The following is a 25,725-nucleotide window of genomic DNA, read 5'->3' on the forward strand; positions in this document are numbered from 1 at the left end:
AGGGCTGCCAAGCACCTGGGAAAGAGAATTAGAGGCCAAGAGAACCAGCTTGTAGCAGCCACAGTAGCTCAGCTCAGTGAGCATTGGCCTGGAAATCTAAAGGTCCCGGCTTCAGTCCTGTGTTTTGGCATTTCTCTAGGTGCAGCAGGCTCCTCTCTGTGCCCAGTTGAAATGCCGGAGGGCTCTGGAGAAGACATGGCAGCTCCGTGGGCAGAGTCCTGAGCTGCTGGCTGGGCAGGGCTCAGTGAGCAGCTGTGGGGCTGGGCTGCAGGGTGGGGAAAGCACTGTGGGCTGGCGGTGGATGGGTTCGTGGTTCACATGGCAGCCGGCCAAGGAGTTAGGCTGGGTTTGTGGATGTTCTTTCCTGCTCCCCTGTCTCTGTTCTCTGACTCGCCCCTTTCCCGTCCCCTGGTCCTGCCCGGCTCTGGCTCCCTCCCAGCCATCTGGCTGCCTCCCGCATGGGCTGAGCTCAGGGGCCAGGTGGGTGACCTGCTCCACCGACACCTCCCGTCCGTCTGCACCATCACTCAGTGCATGCCATGGAGCGGAGCGATTGTGCCCTTGAGTGGCATTCTCAGCCAGCCAATCAGCTTTGAGAGGAGGATCATGGAGGCAGAGCAAAGAGCTCTCTTGTTAGGCCAGCAAGAAAGCAGCCAATGCCCCACCCCCAGGGAGCAGGCTGGAGACCATGTGGAGGGAACCACTGCCTCTCCTCTGTGTAACTGGCACTTTCCTGAGTGCTAAAAATCCTTCTGTGAGTAACACTTCTGTTATTGCCAGGCTGAGTCCCAGCAGCTTTCTGCTGGTTTTCGGGGAGACAAAGTAGGAAGCACGAGGGGGCTACTGGAGACATTTAGCCCCCTGGCTGCCTGTACCTTTGTGAAAAGAAAAATAGGGATTTTTTGCCAGAAGTGGAGAATGTGGGTATTGATTCTACTACCTCTTGCATGCTAAGCAAGCACTCTACCACTTGAGCTAATTCCCCTGCTGTAGCAACAAGGCCCCTCTTGGTGACTCTTACTTTCTCCATGGGGACGTCTGTCTTCTAGGTCAGCTAGTCGAGGGAAAGGAAAAGGCTCCAAGGAGGCTCCTCCTCACACTCATGCTTGTGACCCTCATTCTCGCTCTGGCCTCAAGGGCAGATCTCCAGAAGGAGACTCCCTGCAGCAAAGCCATGGGGGGCTCTGAGACTCCCTGCAGCAAAGTCTCTGAGGTTTCCTCTGCCCTGCAGCCTGTCCCACCTGGCCATTGTCATGGACTCTCTGTGAGGTCATCACCTCCCAGCCTCCTTTAGCCAATAAACTGAGAGGCTGCAAAAGGCCCTTGTGATGTCACTGCCACACCCACCCCTGCCCTCCAGGGCTAATGTCCTGCCCCAGGCAGCCCCTTTGCCTGGCTGAGCTGCTCCCAGGGGTGAAAGTGACACATTTCTTACAGGGACTGTTCTATTGGGCACTACCTTTTGGGCTGGGGTGAGGGTTAAAGCAGGAAGTTGGGGGAGGGGTTGTGATAGGACAGTACCTGTGAGAAATTACAGTGTGGAGTGGAGTGTGAGAGGCTCAAGGCAGGGATTTGGGGATTGTATGTTGGGGGTGGGGCTCAGGGCAGGGGTGAGGATGTGGGAGGATATGGGAGTCAGGGCACAGGATTAGGGATGTGGGGGGGCTTGGGGCTGGGACTGTGTGTGTGTGTGTGTTGAGGGGATCAATGGAACTAGATTCCCAGCTCCCTCTGCTCTGGGCTCCCTGAGGCCCTTTAACACAGAAGAGCTTTCTCTGCAGCGCGCTGAGGAGAGAAACCCCTGAGCCAGTGATGCCGCTTTGCCCACGTTGGCGGGGAGAGAAAGCAGGCCAGGTGCCCAGTACCCCAGACAGATGTGCACATCTGCACGAAAGCAGCAGCTGTTGTGGGGCTCTAGAAATCTCCCCCTAGATCTAATTCCCCTCGTGCCAGGCACCAGTCAAAGCCAGGGCTCCAGGGTCTCAAGCAGAACCTGGTGGGGGGGGCGGATACGTGTCTATTTGAGGCAGGTTCCTCATTCCCACGTCCCAGACACATAATGTGGCACAAAGACCAACGGTCCCTGCACAAAGTGTGTCACAGGGATAAGCGTTAGCCCCAGGAACAAGCATCGCCCTGCAGAAGAGACACCCCTTGTCTGGAGCCAACAAGCCCAGGAGACACCCAGCTCAGGATCCCCAGGCGCACTGACACAGACTCCCTGGCACAGGAGAATCCCAAGCCTCAGTTCTGCCGGCCAGAGTTTTCTCCTCTTCTGTTTCTTGTCAGCTCCCTGCAAAACACCCCACAAGGGTGAGTGGGGATAAACCCAGCTGGGCTGTAGAGCGGCTGTTAGATGGGGAAAGAGAGGTGCTCCTGCCGCCTCCCCGAGCAACTCACACATGTAAGAAAACTGCCATTAGAGGCCTCTTCATAGGTGTCAGGGTGGCCGAGTGGTCTAAGGCGCCAGACTCAAGGACCTGTCTTTCCCTTAGTTGGGTGTTCTGGTCTCCAAATGGAAACGTGTGTTCAAATCCCACTCCTGACACATCCTCTTTTCTTAAATCATCTCTTTTATGTCTAGAGAGGTGACCTCATTTCCCCATCTCTCCTGACATTGTAGGAGCCCTTGCTCCTCCCACATGCTCATGAAAGCATTTCTTTTAGGCTGCATCTACACAGCAGCGTTCCTTGGGCATAATGGCCATTATACTGCAATAACAATGGGAGCGTCTACACAGCAATTCCATTATTCTCACTTCGGTAATGCTCCATCCAGACCAGAGGTCTGAGGAGCCAGGAGGTTTCCAGGCTGCAGACAGCCAAGCCCACAGGCAAAGACAAAGCAAAGTCCCAGCCACTTCCTGCTCAGCCCAGCAGGGTCTCTGTGTGGCCCCCAGACCTTTTGTTTGCCATTGCCCAGGTGCAGGGGCCCAGATTCAGCAACACTCACAGGCCCCACAGGAGGAGGCTGGTTTCCTGCTTCACCCCACAGCCCAGCAATGAGCCCCCAGACTCGCCCTGTGCTCGGGGAGCCAGGTTTGTGTGTGAATTGTGTGGGGGCAGGTAACATCAGGCCTGGGCACTGGAGCTGCCTTGTGGGCACCCAGGGGAACCGCAATAAGAGAAGACCCTGTGTTTCTGCCTGGCTTTGAACCAGGGACCTTTTGTGTGTTAGGCAAATGTGATAACCACTACACCACAGAAACACACATAAAAATGTTTTCTGCTACTGCACTTAAACTTGGGCAAATATTCGGTTGCTAACCCTTTGGCCAACAGAGATTGCTGCAGGGCAAAGGAATTCTCTGTTGTCTATTTTGTGCTCTCAGGAAGGGACCAAACTGAAGGAGGCAGGGCCCCCACCTGGGAACTCCAACCTAGACCCTGAGACCAAGGGGTTTACAAGCCTAATAATAAAAGTTCGCTGCATTTCTTCCTCCCACAACCCTGCAGAACTTCAAAACCTACAGTCCCAGAGGAGATGTGCATGTTAAAGCCTCCGCCCACTGAGCTGTAGCCTTCTGTGCCCAGGGAGCCAGACACTGCCTGGGTGGGAAGGCAGGAGGGAAATGGGGAATGGCCGAACTTTGTGAGGTAATGGTATTATCTGGGACCGTACGTAGAACGGTTTACAAGTGGGTCTGAGTAGGGCACCATGGCTTGGCAGGCTGAAGCTTTGTGTAATAAACAGGGTATCCTGGGTTCAATTTCTGGAGTTGCCTTGTTGCAGCCTTTGCTCACATTTTCCTACACCCTTATGGGACACGGAAGAGGCCTCTCCGGTCACCCATGGAACTGCTGGTTCAGGAAAAGGCTGTGTTGGGAAGAAGGAAACCACAGATGAGAAGCACGTGACACCCACATACCCTGACTCTCCATGGCCGCAGGAGCTGCAGAGGTTTCACCCTCAGGCTCCCTAGGTGCTGACACCCCCAGGGAATCACAAGGGTGTGTGGTGCTGGCTCTCCTGTCCCAGCAATTGCAGTCAGAGCCCTGCCTTGCCAGTGCCAGTCAAAGAAGCCTCTGCACCTGCTGCAGGCTTGTGGTTTCCTTCTTCCTAACACTCCTCCCACATCAGCCTTTTCCTGAACCACCAGTTTCATGGGTGGCCAGGGGAGGCCTCTTCTGTGTCCCAGAAGGACCTAGGAAAATGTGAGCAAAGGTTACAGCAAGGCACCACCGGGAGTTGAACCCAGGATCTCCTGTTTATGAGGCAGGTGCTTTAGCCAGCTAAGCCATGGTGCCCTCCTCCAAAGTCTCTTTAAAATGGCTCTTTATGTTTCCCGCCCTCCCTAGACAGCCAAATCCCCTCTTCAGGGTATTACAGGCTGGACTTTGCCTGCCTGACTTTTAGCCAGGGAACTCCTCCCGCACCTGCAGTTCATCCACCTCCCAGAGAGGCAGCAGTTCAGGAGAAGTGCCATGTGTGTGGGAGGTGTGGGGTGTTCAAGGGGGGCATTTCCCTTCATGTGTAAAAACTATCACAGCCATGGGAGCTCACATACACCCAGGTGCACATGCTCAATATTGGTTCCCAGGACAAAACTTGCTCTGCTCCTGGAACAGGAACAGCGACTAGCAGTGAGGCCCCTCCCTGGCAGCACCGTGTCAGACGGTTTCTTCTTGGCCTGATACCTCCTGAATGCTGGGAGCAGCTGCCTGGCCCGAGGGGCTGCAGTTCCCTGGAGAGAGTGGCTGGGGCCGGTGGCTGCAGCAAAACCCTTCTGCTGTGTCTGTGGCTGAGCGGCACAAAGGAAAATAAAAGATCCCTTGGTGGATGGACGTGCCTGAGGAAAGAAGCTGAAAGCGCAATAGATACATAAAAGGGGATGAGGGACAGTTTGAGTCACACACACGGCAGGTGGCACAGCTCAGCCAGGGACCTTATCCACTCACAGAGCTTCACAGCTTCTCCACCCCCAAACCCACCAGGCAAACTGCCCCATGGGCCTCGCCCGCACCATGCTCAGGGCCTGGGGATTTTATGTCCATTTGCCAGATCAAATAACTAGCCCCCCCCCATGCTGCTCTGGAGTCTCTGCCTCTCATCCTCCACTTTGTCTCCAGACAGACCCTGCTCTGCTACAGCCGCCTCCCTCTGGCTGTCACTTCTAGACCAAGATGTGCCCCTTCATTCTGACTTTGAATACCTGGGCTTTTAGCACTCAGATTTGCACCTAACATCAGCATTTGCTAGTGAGGGGTCTGAACAGCTTCTGCAGAGAGGGAGACAGCCACTGGGGAGCATCCTTGCCAACTGTTTCAGTGAGCAGAGGAAGATAAACTCTTTGTCACTGAGAAAGAACTGTCACCCCAGGTGGGAGTTGGACCCACAATCCCTGGCTTAGGAGGCCAGTGTCTTGTCCATTAGGCCACTGGGGCACACAGAAAAAAACTGCTAGAGACAGAAATTCACCCTTCTAAATGTCCCTTCTTCAACTTTTAGCTCCTGATTAAGCCCCTTTGAAGAAGCCAGATACACAGGAAGGGCTGATCACACCCCTCTGAAAATCAGCTTTCCATGGCTATCTGTAGCTGGCTCCGAGTCATGGGCCCTGACATCTCGTCTCCCTCCCGAGAGCAGGGAAGTGTCTCCTACGGCTACAGCCTCCTGAGGCTCTATGGCCCTGTCTGTACAGCAGGGACAGCAACACTCACAGCCCCACAGGAGGGCCTCTGGCCTAGCAATGTGTCCCCCTGAGCAGCCTCTGATGTTCCCTGTGTGAGCCCCAGAACCAGCCCTGAGTGACGGGGGCAGAGGGGGAGCAGCTCAAACACGCGAAGGGGCTGGCCAGGGGCAGGACGTGAGCCTGCAAAGCAGCAGTGACATCACAAGGAACTTTTTCAGCACCTCAGCTCATTGGCTGGGAGGCAGTGACCTCACAGAGGGACCATGGCAACAGCCAGGTGGGACAGGCTGCAGGGCTGGGGCATCTCAGAGACCCCCCTGGCCTGGCTGCCTGGAATCTCCTTTGTGAGGTTTTCCCTTGAACTCACCTCTAAGCCAGCCTCAGACCAGAGCACCCAGGACTCCTCTGCATGACCGGTGAAATGGTTTGCTGTGTGAATTCTGTGGGTCAGGTGACGTCAGGCCTGGGCACTGAGATTATTTGCCATTTTCCCTGGCCTGCTGTTACTTAGACCTGTGATAGCCGCGTGGTTAAGGTGGTGGACTTGAAACCCACTAGGGGCTCCCTGTGCAGGTTCAAATCCTGCTCACAGTGAGGCCTGTGTTTTGGCCACACGCCTTCCTAGGGCAACATGGAACGCAAACCCTGAAAAGAACATGCCTGTCCCATCAGAAAGGACACCTGCAGAAGGCAACAGAGGCTACAAAAGCAGGAGAGAACATGGATTGCAGGGTCCTGCCTAACAACAGGAAAACCAGTCTGGCTTTCAGCAGAGCCACCTCCCCATGGACACAGCTAGGGGACCAAGCAGCTCCAGTGGCCCCTCTGTCTCCCCAAAAGCCGGCCCTTGTTGGGTAGAAAGATGCTGGGCCCAGCGGCTTCCCTTCACCTGGAAGAGGCAGAAGTGATGGAGACAGGCCCAGGGGTGTGTGGGCTACAAAAGCCTCTTGATCCCTTCTCGACTCCTAACAGTGCAAACATCAGGGAGAGTAGCTCAGTGATAGACTACAAATTATATGAGCGTTACTTCGAATCCAACTGATCTTTCAATGGACACATTTATCTCTCCAATTCCATTACATTCTAGGTTTCTATTTTTTCTATTCTTTAAATGAATACGAGTCCTTACTGCTGTCCTGTGCCAATGCACGTAAACCAGGCAAACCCGTCCCTCAGCTGGAGCCAGCTCAAACCCGCTGTGGGTCTGGTTTCTGTTTCCATCCATTCAACAAGGGTGTGATTTGGAAGCCCAATGGCAGGTCCTTGGTCTCCACGGGCTGTGCTGTGCGGAAGAACAAGAACCACACCCAGCTGGGGAGGAACGGCCTAGTGTGTATTGCAATTGGTGGAGGAGTTGCCCAAATCTACCGGAGATGGGCAGGAGCCTGTTACAAACATACAGTAAACACCGTTATCAGACTGCCCGGTGCACATTCCTACCTTCCTTTGTGCACACAACATACATGGGGCTCTAATTACTTGCCACCTGCCTTTCACACAGATCATTGATCCTTGTGACTTTCAGGTACATTCATACGGCAGCTGTTTAAACATAATGTGCTTCTATTGCATGATCAGCACCAGAATCTCCGGCTACGTCTACACTATGAATTTTCTCAGCAAAAAAGGTGCTAACGAGGGTCTCATTTGCATGAGTCATGATCTTATTTGCATATTTTCTGGCAAACTGATTTTGTGCTGGAGTTGCTGTGCAAAAACAAGCAGTGTGGAAGTTTTCTTTTTGTGCAAAACCCCCTTTTTCTGCAAGATCAGGATACCTCTTTTGGGGGGCATAAAAATCTTGTGAAAAAAGGGGGTTTTGTGCAAAAAAAAATGTTCACACAGCTTGTTTTTGCAAAACAATCCCATTGGCAGAAAATATGCAAATGAAATTGTGACTATTTTTTAAGGAGAAAACTTGTAGTGTAGATGTAGCCTCTGTGAGTCACCAGCAATGGGGCTGTTTGCATCTAACTAATTGCATCATTAGGCTATGTCTTCACTCAGGTAGAGTCGGCTGTTGCAATCCATCTTCCAGAGCTTGATTTAGCAAGTCTAGCTAAGCCTCACTAAATCAAACCCCTAGGACACCTCCTGCTCTTTGCTACTATCCTACTCCCACTGTGAGGGCACCACCAAGCTCAACTGAAGGTAAAATCAACTCCAGATACATGTTGAGGGACAGTGGGAAGAAAAGACCCATTGACCTGGCAACCAGGCACCACTGGGAATTGAACCCAGGATATCTTACTTACAAGGCAAGCGCTTTAGCCAACTAAGCCATGGTGCCCTCCTTGACAGTAGCCTTAAAACTGTTCTACTTTATGGTGCCAGACACCCCCTTCCCATTCCAAAGTGCAGCCGTTCCCCATTCCCCTCCAGCTCTTGCCATGCCTCAAGGCCTGCGCAGCCCAAGACATTAGATTGGCAGCTGGAACCCAAAACCTTTTTGTCAATTGTAGCAGCACCAGGCCCCAAAGGGACAGACCCAAGGCAGCCGCCTGGTCCTAAGGCCGGGCCTGCAGCCAGGGGGAGGGAGAAGAATCTCTCCTTTCAGCTGGAGTTGAATCAGCAACCTACGGGCACTTGCCGAGCACCCGTTACAGGCCTCTGCTCTGCCAGCTGAGCAATGGAAGGTGCCTGGGGCAGGCTGCTTTGCCCAGGTGGCCCTTGGACGAGTGCCAGGGCAAGAGCCCCCGAAGGAGACGGCCTCCCAGGGGAGGGGTAGGAGAACCCAGCAGCACAGGGGTGTCACAGGCGCTTCACCCGCAGAAGGACCCTTGAGTGATCCAGACAGAAACGCCGCGTCTCGCTCCCTGCAGCTCCCCTTGCTGCCCTGGCAGGCGCTGCCCCTTCTCCCACCGGCCTGGGCCTGGCCTCCCTCCCCCGCCCGGCACCACAGAAAGCCCCTTGGCGTGAGCCTGGGCAAGCTCAGGCTGTGGGCTCTGGGGCCAGCCACCTTGTGGGTCAGAGCCCCCTACCCACAGTGCTACTCCAGGGGGCCTGGTTCCAGGGCCTCCTAATCCCAGGGCCTGGGAGGCTGGAGGCCTTTTCCCTGGAGTCTCAGAGCTCCCTCAGTGCCACCTGCCAGGAGGGGGAATCTCCCGCAGGGCCGGTGCGATGTAGGAACCTCTCCCAGGGCAGTGCCCCCAGCCCAGTCCCTCCCCTCCCCCAGAGAGCAGCCCCCCTGGGCTGTAGGAGAAGGATCTGGCCCAGGGCTGCTCCCAGCAGAGGTGGCTTTGATCCCAGCCTGGGTCCAGGGAAACTGCTCCCAGTTCCCAGCACGTGCGAGGTTGGGGGAACGAGCAGGTCAGTGTTTGCAGATATCTACACTTACTTGCATAATGCGTACACAGATATGCAGGGCTCGGCACTTAGGGCAATCTGCCCATCTGTGGTGAGTAGATTTTAGCCCAGTGTGGGGCTCAGTGCAGTCTACGCATGCACAGTGATATGTAAATAAAATGTTACCAGTCTGGCAAAGGTTTGTGAATGGTTTGTCTGTCCATGGTATAAACACAAAGGCTGGAAACACTGGCCTGATCCATGGGGGCTGGCCGAAAGCAAGGCAGGGAAAACACTGGGTGAAGGGGGGGAGGTATTTTCTCCACCAGGCCTTTGTCCCTCGGAATCCCTGGGGACGTTGGGTTTTGTCTCGTTTGGTTTTCCTTTTCCCTGCGTCCCTCCTCACTGTGGGGAGGGGGCAGCTCTCGCCCTCGCGGTGGGAAGCCCTGGTACCGGGATGGGATGGGCAGATGTGCTGAGAGTGAGTCCCTGGGCTGTTTGGGGAGAGAACTTTCTCATGTCTGCTCTTTCCCCCCACTACCAGGATGGCTGAGTGGTTAAGGTGTTGGACTTAAGATCCAATGGACATTTGTCTGTGTGGGTTCAAACCCCACTCCTGGTAGCTTTGCTTCTTTAGTAAGACATTGGTTTGGATGGTGTTTAGTCCTGCTGTGAGGCAGGGGACTGGACTTTGTCTCTGAAGGTGCTGTGGGCTATATCTGCACTGGCAGGTTCTTATGCAAGAACATGTGCTGCTGTGTGTGAGCTGTGCTTTTGTGCAAAAGCATCCATGGCAGTGTGGACACTCTTTTGTGCAAGAAACCCCTGTCCTGAACTCTTGTGCAAGAAGACTTACACCTGCTAGAAAAGAGCATAGCTCTTGTGGAAGAAGCCCTTTCTTACTACACTTTACTGTAAAACTTCTTGCACAAGAGCGAGTGGGCAGTGTGGCCCATCTTGCGCAATAACCCGCCAGTGTAGACACAGTCCACCAGTGTGGACACAGCCTTCCAGTTCTAGTCCCGGTTCTGATTGGCTGAGCTGGGAGGAAGTCACAGGGAGGAGACTCAGGACTTTGTTGTTCTCCTTAAGTCCCAGCAAATGAGCCAGAACCAATCGTCTGCTCAGGGAATTGTTCTGCTTTTCACCAGTGGTTGTCTCTGAGCAGCTCCTGAGTCTCTCTGTTTCCCAGTGCTTCTAACCCACTGGCTGAGCCATCCCTAGGCCGGGCTGTGGGGCTGTAGCTCCTTTGAGACACTTTAGTCTGATCCGTCAGGGTGTGAAACACCAGACTGAGGGGGAGTTTCAGCATCAGGCTTCTGGGTTCTGTTCTTTAATCTCCACCCCACTCAGTCACCCACCCCCAGCCTCTTCCAGCACAGCCTGCCCCACCTCCCCCCACAGGGCTTCCACAGGGGCCTCTGTCCCAGGGGGAATGAGGGGCCCCTGCCCCCGCACCCACCCACCCTGCTGCAGCTACCACCAGAGCAGAGGATTCACTCAGCACAAGTAAGTGCCTCTGTCCCCCCTGACCCCGGCTGTTCCCTCCTGTTTAGCTGCCTGGCCCCAGGAAAGGTCACATGAGACTGCTCATATCACCCCTCTCAGCACGGAGCCCTGGGCAGCGGCCCTACTCGCTAAGGTCTCAGGCTGGCAGGGCCTGCAGGGATACTGGGTTTGAATGACAAGGTGTTGGAGCAGCTATTAAAAGGCTTCTTCCTTGGCAGGGTCATTGTGCTTGTGGATTGGCTATTTCTTGGATGACTGGTGCTTGCACATGCAGCTGGGCTTTAGCAAATCAGAATGATGCAAGTCGTGAGTAATCCAGCACCTCTGGAAATGGGAGTGGAGTAAACAATACAATATTGTCTTAAAAAACCCAACAATTAAAAGTCAAAGAGTGACAAAAATAAATTACTTGAGTAAAGTAGAAATACCCAAAAAAAGGTCCTGAGTAGTGTGATCAAATAATTCTACTTAGTCACTTTCCAACTCTTCCTGGCAGACAGGTGTTCCTGGACCCAGCTGGTCCACAGACTGGCAGTTTGTTACCACTGACTTAAAGGAGCCCCAGGAACTGCAGTTTCAGGAAGAAACAGCAAGAGATTTTGATTGGGTGCCAGGTGTTCCACATGCTAATCAGGAGGCATATTTCTGTAAAAAGGGACATGGAGCATATTCTAATATACAGCTTTCTAAATCTGGTGGAGCGTGTTTGAATGGAACAAGCACTTTGCTGAGATTATTTCTGTTCTTTAGTTTTCTAAGTGTTGTGTGAAAACATTCCCCATGAGGAGAAAGTGAATGCACATGAGTGTGGGTGTGTAGCAAGGAGTGCTCTACTAAGACTGTACTTTCAGGGATCATTTCTATAGTTGGTAACTAGAGAAATGCAGCTGTAAGTGGTTGGTCTCGCTAACCATGAGGATGAATGATAGTGTTCTCTTCTGAACATGAAATGAGCAGACAGTGTTGCTTTAATGTATTTGCTGTCTGCTGTTGATGATTGTTCCTTCTTTCCTGTTGGGAAGTTGGAAAAAGAGAGCACAGGCTGAGTGGTTGGCTACTGTCAAAAAGTTCAAAATTAGCTTTGAAGTAGAAAAGAGGAGGGACTTCACTTTATCATTCTGTCCTGGCTTTTCCTTAATTCCTGGTTTTATTTGTAGTGCTCTGGTCCTGATGCTGGGCTACATCTACATTAGCATGATTTTGTGCAAAAGCAGATGCTTTTGTGCCAAAACTTGCTGCCTGTCTACACTGGCGGGGAGTTCTTGCACAAAAACACTGACGTTCTAATGTGTGAAATCAGGGCTTCTTGCACAAGAATTATGATGCTCCTGCTCAGGAATAAGCCCTCTTGTGCAGCTGTTCTTGCGCAAGAGGCCATGTAGACAGGCAACATGAATTTCTTGCACAAGAAGCCCTATGGTTAAAATGGCCATCAGAGCTTTCTTGCGCAAGAGAGCGTCTACACTGGCATGGATGCTCTTGCGCAAAGGCACATGCCAGTGTAGATGCTCTCTTCTGGAAGGCTATGTCTACACTGGCAGATGAGAGAAGTCGGAATTGCAAATGCCCCGGGGGTTTAAATTTTCCCTGCTCAATTTGCATGAACATGACTGCTGCTTTTTTCCAGCTTGGGGCTTTGCCGGAGAAAAGCGCCAGTCTAGACGGGGATCTTTCAGAAAATAAAGCCTTTTCCAAAAGGTCCCTTATTCCTGATTTTAAGGCTTTATTTTCCGAAAGATCCCGTCTAGACTGGCGCTTTTTTCCGGACAGCGCATCATCCCACGATTTCTGTCTCCGAGGTGATCCTGACCCCCCGGTAACAGGATGTAGCTAGAGACAGGGAGGGGTAAATGGGGTTAGTCACCACTGAGACCTCATGCCATCGAAGACTTTAACTGCTAGAGCTGGTTGCTTCTTTGCAGCAGGCAGCCAGGGTGGCTGACGGATGCCCCAGGAGTCTATTCTAGGGAGGTGACAAGACTCAATGCTCATTTCTCAGGAATCATGCATTCAGTCACATACATTCACACACTCAACAAATGCATGATTTAACAACCAGACTTATATACCAGACTCTCCCTCCAGAATGTTCTTATTTCCAAACTCCTGACAGAACTGTGTTTTTTTTTTTAAGCAGGCACACTGGTTTTGAACTGACCCGAGTTTAAAGGTTTGGATCCAGCAATTCCACCAAGCACCTGAAGCCACTGGAAGCCCTCTACTGATTCTCAAAGTAGGGATTTAAAAGGCTCCTCACCTTGCTTGTGGTGCCTGGACTTAGGTAGGGAGTGGCCCATGGTTTTCCCAAGCGAAAAGCAGGATGTGTGAATCTGAGTCACGACATCAGAATTGTCATGGAATAAACACACCCTGGCTACATCTACATTGGCCCCTTCTCCGGAAGAGGCATGTAAATTTCTAACTTCAGAATAGGGAAATCCGCGGGGGATTTAAATATCCCCCGCGGGATTTAAATAAACATGGCCGCCGTTTTTTTTTCCGGCTTGGGGAAAAGCCGGAAAAGAGCATCTAGACTGGCACGATCCTCCGGAATAAAGCCCTTTTTCGGAGGATCTCTTATTCCTACTTGCAAGGAATCTCTTATTCCTAATTTACTTGCAAGTAGGAATAAGAGATCCTCCGGAAAAGGGTTTTATTCCGGAGGATCATGCCAGTCTAGACGCTCTTTTCTGGCTTTTCCTCAAGCCGGAAAAAAAGCGGCGGCCATGTTTATTTAAATCCCGCGGGGGATATTTAAATCCCCCGCGGATTTCCCTATTCTGAAGTTAGAAATTTACATGCCTCTTCCGGAGAAGGGGCCAATGTAGATGTAGCCCCTAGGTTTAGGGTTCAAGTCAGACAAAATCATTTTAATATCCCAGCTGGGTGTGGTGGTGTTGCAGATGGCAGGGAGTTACCCCTTACCGATACAAGCCTCTCCTCACACTCAAACGTCTGAAATATTTATACCTTCTTATAAAGTCACAGTGGAAATTTACAGAGAAAAGAGGAAGTAAGGCACTTTACTCTTAGATGGTAACATCTGCTTGACCCGATAAACAGCAGGCAGTGCGATTTTTTTGTTTGTTTGTTTAACAGCATTGTGGTTTCTTGCTCAATTTGCTTAGGAAGCTCCCTTCTGATGCAGGATACGCTGCGTACAGTTCAGTCTTTGGCCAGGCTAGTGAGGCCTACCTCCTATGTATTGGACATAAATATTTTACTTAATTTAAAATAAAGTTTGATCAACTAACATGAGAAATGTAAAAGGTTTAATCTCTTTAATAATGCAAATGCAACTGCCCAGATGCATCCCTAGCAAAATGGCTTGACTAATTATGTAATTAACAGTGCGTTTCCATTAGCAACAGTAATCTACAGAAGATTTGGAGAGGGCAGGGCTGTGATTGGCCGGGCCAGGCCTGAACACTGCTGAGGGAATCCACTCAAGGCAAATTGCTCAACACCAGGACTGCTGATAGCCCTTGACTGGAGACCTTTCCAAAATAGGCTACAAACCAGTCACACTGAGCACTTTAGCTGCCAATCCAGCCTGCAGGAAGCCTCATGAGCAAAACCCCTCATATACCCCAGCTCTTTCTATGCCACAATCAGCCCTGGGCTTACACACAGGTGAGGTGTTATACAGCCCAATCTCTCCAACCCAGAACAGATGCATCCGGTTCCAAAGAACCAGCCATGAATTCCTGGTCAATTTATACTTTAGATCTTACCCACCAGATCACAGTGGACCAATCCTTTAGAATCTAAATGTTTATTAATAAAAGACAGAAAAGGTTGAGAGTAAGGCTGTTAAGGAGAATACATTATAAACATCAATCAGCAAGTTCTTGATGCAGTATCTTAGTGGAGATGTTACAAACTACTAGTATAAGTCTTTGGGGTACATCGTGGCTGTGTCTACACTGGGCCACTTTTCCGGAAAATCAGCCGCTTTTCCGGAATAAGCTGCGAGCTGTCTACACTGGCCCTTGAATTTCCGGAAAAGCAACAATGCTCTACTGTACAAAATCAGCCGCTATTCCAGAAAAACTATTCTGCTCCAGCTCGGGCATAAGTCCTTATTCCGGAACACTGTTCCGGAAAAGGGCCAGTGTAGACAGCCCAGTAGTCTTTTCTGGAAAAAAGCCCCGATCGCGAAAATGGTGATCGGGGCTCTTTTCCGGAAAAGCGCGTCTACATTGGCCAAAGATGCTTTTCCGGAAAAAGGGCTTTTCTGGAAAAGCAGCCTGCCAATGTAGATGCTCCTTTTCCGGAAAAACTGAAAACGGAATAATATTCCGTTTTAAGCATTTCCGGAAATTCATGCCAGTGTAGACACGGCCCGTATGTCAGGATGGGTCAGCAATCCTTCCCGTGTCTCTGTCCTTAGCAAGGCTGCATCTGGGATAAGTAGCAAGACTGAAGACAAGATGGAGCCCCCCTCATGGCATTTGATATTAATTTCTGGTGTCTCCTCATCTAGAGCTAGTTACATGGTCAAATGACCTGTTTCATATGCCAGCAGCCATTGTGCTCTGGCTGCTTTCCACACGCATTCTTCAGGTGTGTATTGGCCACCTTGAGAACTATTGTCCTTGGAGCTATACTGACTAGCATAGTCACTCATAGGACATGCCGTCTTCATGACAGGCAGTCCATACACAGCATCAGCAGAGCCCATAGTCATAACTCCCCATGCAAACTCCAAACAAGTACACTAATACCATACACAGAATCAGCACAATATCAGCTTTTCTTTGACACCTCACACGGCCCACTTTGTACCAAATTTGGGGCAAACAGTTCCCCATGATCACAGCAGTTATCTGTATGATCACCTTAAAATCCAATAACAAGAAAGGGTTGGGGTCTTGAGGAAGGATCTGGGAAGCAGGCAGGTGTCTGGCCAGGGGGAAGATGTAATGTGTGGCCAGGAGAAAAGGTGCAAGAAAAAAGGAGGGTGTCAGTGCAAGCTGGGGGTGCTGGCTGCTGGGGGAAAGGGAATTGAGGTGATTGGGAGGGAGTGTCTGGGAAGGACAGCAAATATTACCTGATTTTGGGCCTTCTTGCAGCAACATCTCCAGTCACACTGTCTTGGTCACCCCAGAGGGAGGCTCTACTGCTGCAGCAGCAGCCACACAGACTAGGACCAGCCCCAGACACACCACTACTACACCGATTCAGTCCAGGGCTGGAGGTGTTGCTACTGCAGCCATGAAGCTCAGGAATAGCCCCAGAGGCACCCCTGACATGGCCATGTGGTCCTGGAGGCCAGCAGTGCAGTGGCAGCAGTGCCTCTAGTGCCGGGCTCAGGTTGTGTGGCAAAGACTCAGCCTAGCGCTGCCTCCTCTCTAGTGGCTACAAAGCACAAAGAGGGGATGGGGCTAAGCTCCTTCACCCTCAGCACATGCTCATTTTGAGGTGGGGCCTGGCACTGCCTTGTGGACAGGATCAAAGTCTTAGGAAGGCTGGATTCTACTAACAGAAAATTTTGCTTACCCCCACTATAGGGTTTCTCACCTGTGTGGGATCAACTATATGCAACAAGCCTTGAACTCTCGCTATAGCATATGCCAAAGTCAAAGCAGTTAAAGGATTTCTCTCCTATGAGAGTTCTCATGGATAACAAGGTGTGATCTCTGACTGCAACATTTCCTACAGTGAAAGCAGGTGAATAGCTTCTTCCGTATGGGTTTTCCTATGTCTTACAAGGGTTGAGGTCTGACAGAAGCCTTTCCCACAATCAGAGTAGCTGAAGGGTTTCTCTCCTGTGTGAACTCTCCTATGGATAACAAGGCATGACCTCCGACTGAATCTTTTCCCACAGTCAGAGCAGCTGAAGGGTTTCTCCCCTGTGTGGGCTCTCCTATGGATAACAAGATGTGACCTCTGACTGAAGCTTTTCCCACAGTCAGAGCAGCTGAAAGGTTTCTCCCCTGTGTGAGCTCTCCTATGGATAACAAGGCGTGACCTCCGACTGAAGCTTTTCCCACAGTCAGAGCAGCTGAAAGGTTTCTCCCCTGTGTGGGCTCTCCTATGGATAACAAGGTGTGACGTCTGACTGAAACTTTTCCCACAGTCAGAGCAGCTGAAAGGTTTCTCTCCTGTGTGGGCTCTCCTATGGATAACAAGGTGTGACCTCTGATTGAAGCTTTTCCAACAGTCAGAGCAGCTGAAGGGTTTCTCTCCCGTGTGAATTCTCCTATGGATAACAAGGAATGACCGCCAACTGAAGCTTTTCCCACAGTCAGAGCAGCTGAAGGGTTTCTCTCCTGTTTGGGCTCTTTCATGTTTAAGAAGAGTTGCACAGTCACTCCAAGCACAAGTTGAATGTTGATGGGGGATTTTCTTTTGAACAGTTTCTTTGTTTCTTTTCAACCTTCTGCTCCTCTGACTGAATTTATCCTGTCCTGCTTCTGGATGGTTTCCCTGCTGCCTTTGTAGACTACACTGACTCTCATGAGTCTCTCCTTGCTCAGGACTCTGAGAAACATGCCCTTCAGATCTTTCCACTAACACCCCATATGGAGCCATTCGCTCAGGTCCTTCCTCCTGAAGACTCCTCTCACTGTTCTCATTCAGCATCCCATCACCTGCTGGGATAGAGAGAGAAACCACACGGGAGTCATTCCCTGTGCTGAGCTGAAATAAAAATTCTGAATGGTGAATAGAAAATGCAGGACAAACCCAAAGAATGGCTGGAAAGATACAATAATCATGAGCTGAGTTCACCCTGCATGCCCATTACTCTTTCCCCACCCAGCACTCTCAGCGTGGAGTTGAAGACAGGCTGAAGGGCCAGTCAGACTTGATGAAAACACACAACCAACATCTGCTATGAGAACACAGACACTGGTCTGAGTCACTTTAGCTGATTTCTCACCTGTGTGGGTGTCACTGATGATCTCCCCTTCCTCACAGCCTTGGAGATCTGGGATCTGCAGCTCTTCCCCTCGCTCCAACCAGGAGAGCACATGAGCTTTGGAAATAGGAAATCCTATTCGGGGAGCAATTAACCAAGTGCTGATCTTGTTCATTAAGGTCTGTGCCATTCCTGCTTCCAAAGCCAGGATATGAGTCTCCTACCCAGACAGGCTCCTTCCCCACCTTCCAGAGACTGGTCTCTGGCTGGTACAAGACCCCAGGATACACTAATTCCATACTCCCCCTGTACAACTACCATGTTGGGAATAGCCCAGCTGACTCCCATGGGGAACTGAGCGCTCTGCTGCACTCTTACAGGATACAACTCAGTCTCCTTTAGGGCCTGTTCCATACTGGGGCAGGACAGGAACACACTGCTCATAAGGGGAGAGCTCTAGGACTTTCAGGACTGACAGACACCCCTAGACAGGACTCATATTTGAGCTGCCACATGTCAGGTCTCTAGGTCTGGGAGGGAAAGGACCCAGCAGAGCTCTACAGCCCTATGGGCTCTGCCCACAAAGCTCTTGGCTGGGGGATGTAATTGCCCTGCTCTTGGGCTCAGATGCTCTACCTGAGCCAGAAGGAGGCAGGGGAATTGTCTGATCAGGAAAATGAATCCTTGGCTGGCCACTTCAAGCCCTGCCTATGGTCCACACTCCTGATCCTGACTGACTGTGCCATGGTGGGCCCTGTCAGCTGCCCACAACAGCGGTCAGTCCTGCAGACAGCCAGGGCAGTGCCGGCCTGTTCCTGTGGCCAGCCAAGGTGGAGACAGGTTGGGCTGCTTCTCTGCTGCTTGTAGATGCTCCTGCAGCTCAGCTCCCCTTCTGCAGCCTTGGTTCGACTCTGCCAGCAGCAGCAGCCCTCCTCTTGTGGCCAGTCGAGCCTGCCATTTGGTGCTCCTCTGGCTTACACAGAATCTACCAGAGGCAGGGAAGGACTCTGAGTTGGTGCCTTCCTTCCACACACAATAGCACAAGGGGACCCTGCAGATGCTAAGAGCAGCTGCACCCAGCCCCACAACTCTGGTACCTGCCTGGGCCCTTCCACTGACACCTCCGGCCAAGGCACAGCATGGGCAAGATGGCTGGAACCACAATAAGACCTTGGCTGTGGGAAGAGCAGCACCACTATTATGTCACCGAGTCACCTCTCATGCAGGAGCCAGGATTACTGGGGCACATACTGCTGATATTGGGAGTTTGGGCAATAAAGGACCCTGAACCAAACCCAACCCAGCTGCTCCAGAGCCCACCTAGCTTTTGTTACACAAGTGGACAGGAATCCTCACCCAGCCAGCTCACAGTCTCGTAATTCTCCTGCATCACATCCCTGTAGAGGGCTCTCTGGCCTGGGTCCAACAGAGCCCATTCCTCCTCAGAGAAATACACAGCCACCTCCTCGAAGCTCACTGGCTCCACCACGGCCATTTCCTCTCCCTGGCTCTGCAGGCCAGGGGCTGAGCTGGAGTCAGACATGGGTGTTCTGCAGCCTGTCAGGAGGAGAAGGGGAATTGAAGACATTTCAAAAAGGGTTTTAATCCTTTCCACACCCAATTCTGCCCAGACTCTGTCCCTGGTGGAAAACATGTTGGACTCTACGCTGAGTCTAGATATTCCATAAACACCACACACAAGTTAGATCCAAAAGCCGTATTTATTTCTCTCAATACCTGGCTTGAGTTACATTACTTTGCCTGCAACAATGGGATTCAGTTCTCAGCACCCAGTGTTTCTGCTAAACAAGCCACATATTCATCTGCCTGGACATGGACATAGATTTAATTTAATTTGGGCTGCAGTATTTATAATCCTTCATCTTCCTACATTGATTTGCAGCCCAAACTTTGGTTCTCTCATCTGACAGAGACTTTATAAACTCTCTCCACAACAGAGATGAAGTGAAGTTAATATGAGTATTCACATACATATTATTAAACATGTGTGCTGAATGTTTACAGGATAAGACCTTAAAATTCATGGCATCAGAAGATATCCTTAGCCATGCAGTCTGTCCACTCTGCGGCACAAGCCATTACACCTAGCCCAGCTACCCATGCACAAAGCTCTGTTTCCCCACAGCCTATTTTGTAGAAAGTCGCCCAGTGTTGATATGAAGACATCAAGAGATGGAGAATCCATCAGTTCTTCGCTCATTAGTTTCAGCAGCTAATCCTCTTACCCATCAAATATTTGTGCCTCTTTTCTAGCCTGAAATTCTCTGACTGCAGCTTTCAGTTATTGACTCTCACTGAACTGTATCCACTAGACCAGGGGTGGGAAATTTATTTTGTTTGGGGAGGGGGCGAGAGATCCAAGATTTTGGAAAGTGGTAGAGAGCTGCACTCTTCCAAGACATTAAGTAGGAAATACAGTGTATGGGATGGATATTGGGAGAAGAAGGGAGCTTTGGGTAAGGGGTTGGGATGCAGGAGTGAAAGAGGGTTCTGGGAAGGAGTTTCAGTGAAGGAGGCAGGTGTGATCTGGGGCACTGGATTAGCCAACTAGTCATGAGATATTTAAAATAAAGTTAATTTAGAGAAGCAGCTAAGTGGACAAATAAGGGGATGAGGGTTACTTGGATGCAGGAAAAGAACAAAGAGTTTGGGTATGTGGAGTGGGAGGCAGGAGTGGGGGGGCAGAGAACTAGATGGGGAAGGGAGAGGTTGGGGTGCCAGAGGCAGGCTTTGGCCAGGAGACTTACCTGAGTGACTCCCGACCAGCAGCCAAGCACCTCTCTGAGGCAGGCAGGGAGCCTGCTCAACCCTCACACCAGCTACGGAGCCATGTGGGTGTGTGAATAACTATGAGCCGGAGCAGAGGGGGCACAGTGCTTCCTTTCTGGCCAGAAACCAGCCAATGAGATTGTCCTGGGGGTGGAAGCAGTGCCTGTAGCCTTCCCTCTTCACCTCTGGGATCACCTTAGCTTTGAGTGGCTTGCAGGTGGGAAGTAGCAAGCATGGAACTAGCCCATAGCTCGCTAAGCATCAGTGGGCCGCATCCGATGTCCTGGCGAGCTAGATAGGCTGCATTTTGCCCAGGCCTGCACTAGACCGAAGAGCCCTTGCGTATCCAGAAGTTTCTCGCCATGAACAAACTGATACCGTGGAAGCCAGTCAGCTCTCAGCCTATTTATTGTTTGAAACCAACCCCATATTGAAACTGACTGAGCAGTGAAATCTGAGCCTGAAGGTGCCGTCCGTTGTGTGCTTTAACTTCACCCCTTTAGCATCACACCTTGTAGATCAGTGTTTCTCAAAGTGTCTGCAGGTCCCCATGCAGTGCCCCTGGGGCTCCTCACTGATCACTGAGTGATTTAGGGCTGTGTGCACCGTGGTCACTGGGTTTAGTTGGTAACTTCAATGACAATCCCATGAAGATGTTTTCACAGGAATTTTCTCATCATTTAAAGAATTTTCACCAACAAACTCACCTTGTCTGAAAGCTCCCAGGGATTTTCCTCTTGCTCTCTCCAGTGCAGAGGGCAGAGTGTCTGGTGGGGAAAGGGATAAGAGAGGTGAGATTCCAGGCTCTCCTATTTATTATAATGTCCCCATTCTGAACTCTGCATTACAATTGTATCAGAGACCAGACAGAGACACACTCAAATGTTTAGTATGAAAAGGTCTGAAACTTTCCGTGTCCTCTCTCGCTTGGGCACCTCCCAGCAATGGAGCCAACATCTCTGCAGCTTCATCCCCGCCCCAGGAGACACAAACTGAAAGCGAGATTTACTTTTCCCTCTTCATCCCCTCCCACCTGGTTTCTCTCAGTCACTAACCACCTCTTGTCATAACCTAGAGCTGCGCTGGGGGAACACGTTGTCATGATATTAACTTTACCTATTTGGATCCCTTGACACCAACGGGAGGCTCAGAGTTTGCAAACCCCTGGCTCTATCTGCAAGCAGTTGGATCTGTTTGCTCAGTGCCTCTAAGGACAGCAGCATGATAGGGCCGTCATTCTCCATGTGGGAATTGAGGCAGGGGATGGTTGGCTTCAGAGGCCAGATTCAATAGTTTCTAATAGTTAAACAACTTTCCCCTACTCCATCCCTTCTAGGTACCTTTGAATTCCCTCAGAGTCTCCGACAGCGCATACGTTTTCTGGGAGAAAGCACTGACTTGTTCTTCCAGTTCAGGGGAAATTTCTTCTGGCAGCTGGAACTGCCCCGTCTCACACCTGGACAGAAACAATTCAATGTGATTCTATTTCATTTACAGATGATAAGATTTGGCTAGTGAGTGTCAGCTCTAACAGGCCTGGAGTTAGAATTACTTGAATTCCCCCAGCTTGACAGCAGGGGCAACACAGCCCATGGCTGTGCAACCTTCCCCTGAAAGGTCCCACTGCTGTTCTTTACCTCTGGCCCGGAGAGACCAGCTGGGGACAAAAGTGGAATTGAGTCTCAATGGCCAATTTACTCTTTGACCTCCAGGTGATGAAGGACAGGATGTTCCCAGGTGAAGGGCTGAAGGAATCTGCCCACTAGGAACCAGACTGAGACACCAACTCCTCCCACCCCTTCCCACCCCCCCGCATCCTCCTTCTGTTCTGCAATGTGATTTGTCCTTTTCATATTTGTTCATTTTTTTTAATTGTATCCTTTGGTATATATGGTTGTGACTACTTTCTTCCACTATTTGATCTGAGGAAGTGGGTCTGGCCCACGAAAGCTCATCATCTAATAAACCATCTTGTTAGTCTTTAAAGTGCTACATTGTCCTGCATTTTGCTTCCCATCCCTTCTCTTTCCACACAGGTCTCCAAACAGCCCTCGGGTAGGACAGACTCTGGGTCCCTGCTGCCCTGGTCTAAATGTGCCCAGTGTCCAGCAGTGACAGACCCATATTCCAGCCCCACAGTCCTGAGGCAGACAGTCCCCAGGGAGGTGACAGCTCTAGGAAATATCTGAAGTCAGACTGTGCCCCTGAATGGGGAATTCCAGAGTCTGCTGTGCAAGGGTGAGACCCTCAGAATTAAGTGAGTCAGAGACATTTCTATCCAACATCTGGCTGTAGGGCCCTAGGGAGATGTGGTGCCAACATCAGCTCCAAGCTCTTTCCCTGCGCTGTACAGTATGACAGGAGTGCAAGCCACCTACCTGCTCAAGGTGTTTCTTACGTCCCAGAGAAAAGAGACAGAAAAGAATCTCAGCTGCACTGGACACACACAGGGAAGGCATTTTGCAAATATGGAGAAGAGACGCCCTGACCTGGCCCGAGGGCCATAGATTCCGTGAGCTAATGGGGCTTTGCCATCTCTAATAGCTCTGTGCCTGTGACTCTGCAAAGCACAACAGTCACTCGCATGGCAGCAATGCACACGCCGAGTTACACCCAGATCGGATGGCTGGACCCCAACACTTGTGCCAGCATAGTGGCTCTCCCTAGCTGAGGAGCAGAAGTTATGAGGGGTGGGAGAGGGGAGCTGTGAGGGGATGGGGGCAGGGCGAGAGAGGGAGGGTTGAGGGAGACAGGTGTCCAGTTTGGGACTGGAAGCCCCTGGCCCAACAGGCTCCTGGAGATGCCAGGCAGCGCCACTGGCCCAGGCTGTCAAACACCCAGTTTGCGGCTCCACAGGCTCCCTACCAGCCCCTGTGCAGCCCATAGGGAAAGTCCCTGAGTCGGCATATCCGGCTCTTAACATTGGAGCAACTGGGGGTGGGGGGGGAAATCAGCTGGGCCAGGGCAGGGCAAGAACCACTCCTGGGCAGCACAGTGAACAGGGTTGGCCACTGACCAGGCTCCCTAACTTTAATCCAAGCCCCTTCCCTTCTGCCCCCCCTCGCACTCAGTTCCTCCAGTGCCTGGCTGGAATGGCTGCCCCACTGCCAGCCCTGCTGCTTGGCATGGTGCAGTCATGGGGCCAAGGGCAGGGGAGTCCTCAGGTGTGGAGAGCAGCTGGGGGCTGGATGGGGGGCCTGGAGTGCAGGGGGCAGGAGGGATGGACCAAAGGATGTCTGGTTCGGGGGTGGAGTCACAGCTTCTCCCAGGATCCCCTCAATGTATTGTTCCCAGCATGGTATATCAATCGGGGGACATATTAATGTGGCTTGGGGTTTTTTTTGGGGGGGGGAGGTGTCTTTCAACTGTGTTTTCAACAACAGGGTTTCATATTGATAAGCTGAATTTCAGAAAACTGAAGATGTCCCTGACAGCGATAACAACTGTGAATAAATTGTACCAAACCAGCAACATTGAGCCTGCCACTTGCAGAATCTAGTTTCATTTATAGATGTGGTACAAGAAGAATCAAATGACCCCTAAAAAAAGATGGCCAGGCCCACTTTTGCCAGATGCTAAGCACTATAAATTAAAATTGAACACTCAGCAACTGGAGCAAAAATGGTGGAAGCAGAATACAAGCCACAGTTCATTCGGCCATGCCAGAAAGGATGGAACTCTGTGTTCATGGCTGTGGAGGGAATTTGGTGCATACTGAATGAACAAGAAATGTCCATGAGAAATGTGTGCCCAAGACTCCAAATTAGTATGCAAGAAGCAGTTCTTTGCTTTATGCTTTTCTTTTTGTTAAAAAAAAACCTCACTGATCATTCTGTATTTTTATTAACATTACGTATTGGCTGGTCAAAAGGCTGAATGTAGCAGAGCTGGTTTTATTGGTAGCATATGCCATGGTTATGGGCCCATTGGTGAAAGCACTAAATATTATCCAAGCACAGATAAGTACACTAATGGAATGGAGTGCAGCTGTGTAAATTATACCAGCTTCAGGGGGTAGCAGAGATTTTTTTTTTAGTTTATCCTGTACAGACTAACAGTCTGGTAGTACTTTATAGATTAACAATAACAAGAGGGCCAAAATAAATACACCTGTACAGCCTAAACTCAAAACTCTGGTCATCTGAAGTAGTGGGCTGTGCCCACAAAAACTCATGATACCATCCATATATTTTGTTGTCTATCAAGTGCTACCAGACCATTTGTTGTTTTTTAAGTTTAAATTATACTTGATGGTTTCAAAACTGCAAAGGAACAAGATGCCCTCTTGAGGCCACTGGTAGATGGACTTCAGTGCACCATTCAGAAATGTCTTGGTGAAATAATTGAGGACCTGGAGCTAACAGCAGCTTTGATTTTTACTTACATTTGTTTCAAAGTAGCAGGACTTTGAGTTGCATTGCACAGAGTAGTTACAGTACAAGGCATTACATTTGCACAGAGGAAAACAATGAATATGGGTTGCAGAGACGGGAGAGCAATTCTGTGAGTCCCGGGAATAAGACAAGAGAAAAGTTATGAGACTCTGTCCTGTCTATAGCACTCTTTTTACATTTTAAACACCTTTAAAATGCAGTGAGAAGAAACATACATCTAGAGTGGGCAGGGCAAAGTGCAGGGGGGGCTCTGCAGCCCTTTTTAGCCTGCTCAGCCCCTCCGAGTTGCATATATGATTACAATAAATGTTGAAGGAAATAAAAAGGCCCCTTGCCAGGGCCACTCTCTGACTCATGTCTCATCCCCACTGGGGAAGCTGCTTTAACCACCAGGAATGGATGAGAGTTTTGCAGGGCCCAGGGCAGCACAATATCATGGCTCCCCTGCCCGTTTGAAGAAAAAACAGAAGAAAAAAAGGGGTGTGTCCCCCCGTGCCCACTCCTCCAGTAGCCCCACACTGATCATGTGAGCTACCCCCTCCTCATCCCCTCTCCTAACACCTCCCTCCACAAACCTGCCCTGTCTCTCTCCTCCTGGTGCTGGTCCCTCCCCTGCAGGTGTCCACCCTTCTGTGTCACCCCAGAATCCCCTGGCACCTGCACCTTCCCTTAGCCCTGCACCCTCCTGGTGCCTCCCCCTTCCCTCACTGCCCCTGCGTCCTTTGCCCTCTTTTCCCCTGATGCCCGCCCCTCACCACCCTCTGCCCCCGTTCTGCTCATGCCCTGAGCCCTCACACGTGCCTTGCTCCATCCCCACCTTCCTCACGCCCACCCTCCTTCCAGCACCTCCCCCAATGCCCTTCCCCTCTCCTCTTCCAGCATCACCCCCCCTCCCCTCCCCTCAGCACAAGCCTCTGCCATCCACCTGCTGCCTTCCAGTGCGCAGGGCGGCCCGGCCCAGGCTCCAGGCCACGTGCAACGCTGGGCCGCGGGCTTTTAAAGTCCCGACCGTGGCGTCACGCGCATGCGCACCCTCGGCCCCACGTGGCCCGCACTGGCCAGCGCCGGGGAATTTCGAAAGTGCGGGGCTGCGGCATCGATCCTCCAGCAGCCGCCCCAGCCCCCACCAGACCCGAGTCCACGTGGAGCGCGTCCCCCTCGGGACACTCGCAGCGCGCGGCAGAGACGGGCTCAGGGGAGCCCCGCAGCCACGTGGGGCCCAGAGCGAACCTGCAACCCCAGCAGCGCC

General features: G+C 51.3%; 1 protein-coding gene and 6 non-coding genes across 9 annotated transcripts; 3 read left to right on the forward strand and 4 right to left on the reverse strand.

The window, feature by feature from the left end:
* The first annotated feature begins 2,439 nt into the window (after positions 1 to 2,439).
* On the forward strand, positions 2,440 to 2,548 carry TRNAL-CAA (transfer RNA leucine (anticodon CAA)). The gene is made up of 2 exons: positions 2,440 to 2,477; positions 2,503 to 2,548. It is a non-coding gene; the product is annotated as a tRNA-Leu (tRNA).
* Positions 2,549 to 3,136: 588 nt separating this feature from the next.
* On the reverse strand, positions 3,137 to 3,209 carry TRNAV-AAC (transfer RNA valine (anticodon AAC)). Its single transcript has one exon. It is a non-coding gene; the product is annotated as a tRNA-Val (tRNA).
* A 965-nt stretch (positions 3,210 to 4,174) lies between these two features.
* TRNAM-CAU (transfer RNA methionine (anticodon CAU)) lies at positions 4,175 to 4,248 on the reverse strand. Its single transcript has one exon. It is a non-coding gene; the product is annotated as a tRNA-Met (tRNA).
* A 3,601-nt stretch (positions 4,249 to 7,849) lies between these two features.
* Positions 7,850 to 7,923, reverse strand: TRNAT-UGU (transfer RNA threonine (anticodon UGU)). The gene has a single exon. It is a non-coding gene; the product is annotated as a tRNA-Thr (tRNA).
* Positions 7,924 to 9,457: 1,534 nt separating this feature from the next.
* On the forward strand, positions 9,458 to 9,540 carry TRNAL-UAA (transfer RNA leucine (anticodon UAA)). Its single transcript has one exon. It is a non-coding gene; the product is annotated as a tRNA-Leu (tRNA).
* Positions 9,541 to 11,262: 1,722 nt separating this feature from the next.
* LOC142821725 (small nucleolar RNA U3) lies at positions 11,263 to 11,478 on the forward strand. Its single transcript, XR_012898414.2, has one exon. It is a non-coding gene; the product is annotated as a small nucleolar RNA U3 (small nucleolar RNA).
* A 3,495-nt stretch (positions 11,479 to 14,973) lies between these two features.
* On the reverse strand, positions 14,974 to 24,925 carry LOC142821546 (uncharacterized). Of its 3 annotated transcripts, none has more exons than XM_089771099.1 (6): positions 24,467 to 24,925; positions 21,423 to 21,538; positions 20,790 to 20,849; positions 18,649 to 18,849; positions 17,314 to 17,427; positions 14,974 to 17,023 (listed from the first exon to the last, which is right to left on the reverse strand). In XM_089771099.1, exons 1-6 carry the CDS (start codon positions 24,526 to 24,528, stop codon positions 16,086 to 16,088), a joined length of 1,491 nt encoding a protein of 496 aa, XP_089627225.1. In that variant the 5' UTR covers positions 24,529 to 24,925; the 3' UTR covers positions 14,974 to 16,085. The 3 variants fall into 3 exon arrangements, with proteins under 3 accessions (XP_089627225.1, XP_089627224.1, XP_089627226.1); XM_089771098.1 differs by having other exon boundaries at positions 14,974 to 17,026; positions 24,467 to 24,924; XM_089771100.1 differs by lacking the exon at positions 17,314 to 17,427 and having other exon boundaries at positions 14,974 to 17,026; positions 24,467 to 24,924.
* Positions 24,926 to 25,725: the final 800 nt, after the last annotated feature.

The sequence above is a fragment of the Pelodiscus sinensis genome, chromosome 19, assembly GCF_052426305.1.
Source record: "Pelodiscus sinensis isolate ZL-2025 chromosome 19, ASM5242630v1, whole genome shotgun sequence".
Classification (NCBI taxonomy): Eukaryota; Metazoa; Chordata; order Testudines; family Trionychidae; genus Pelodiscus; species Pelodiscus sinensis.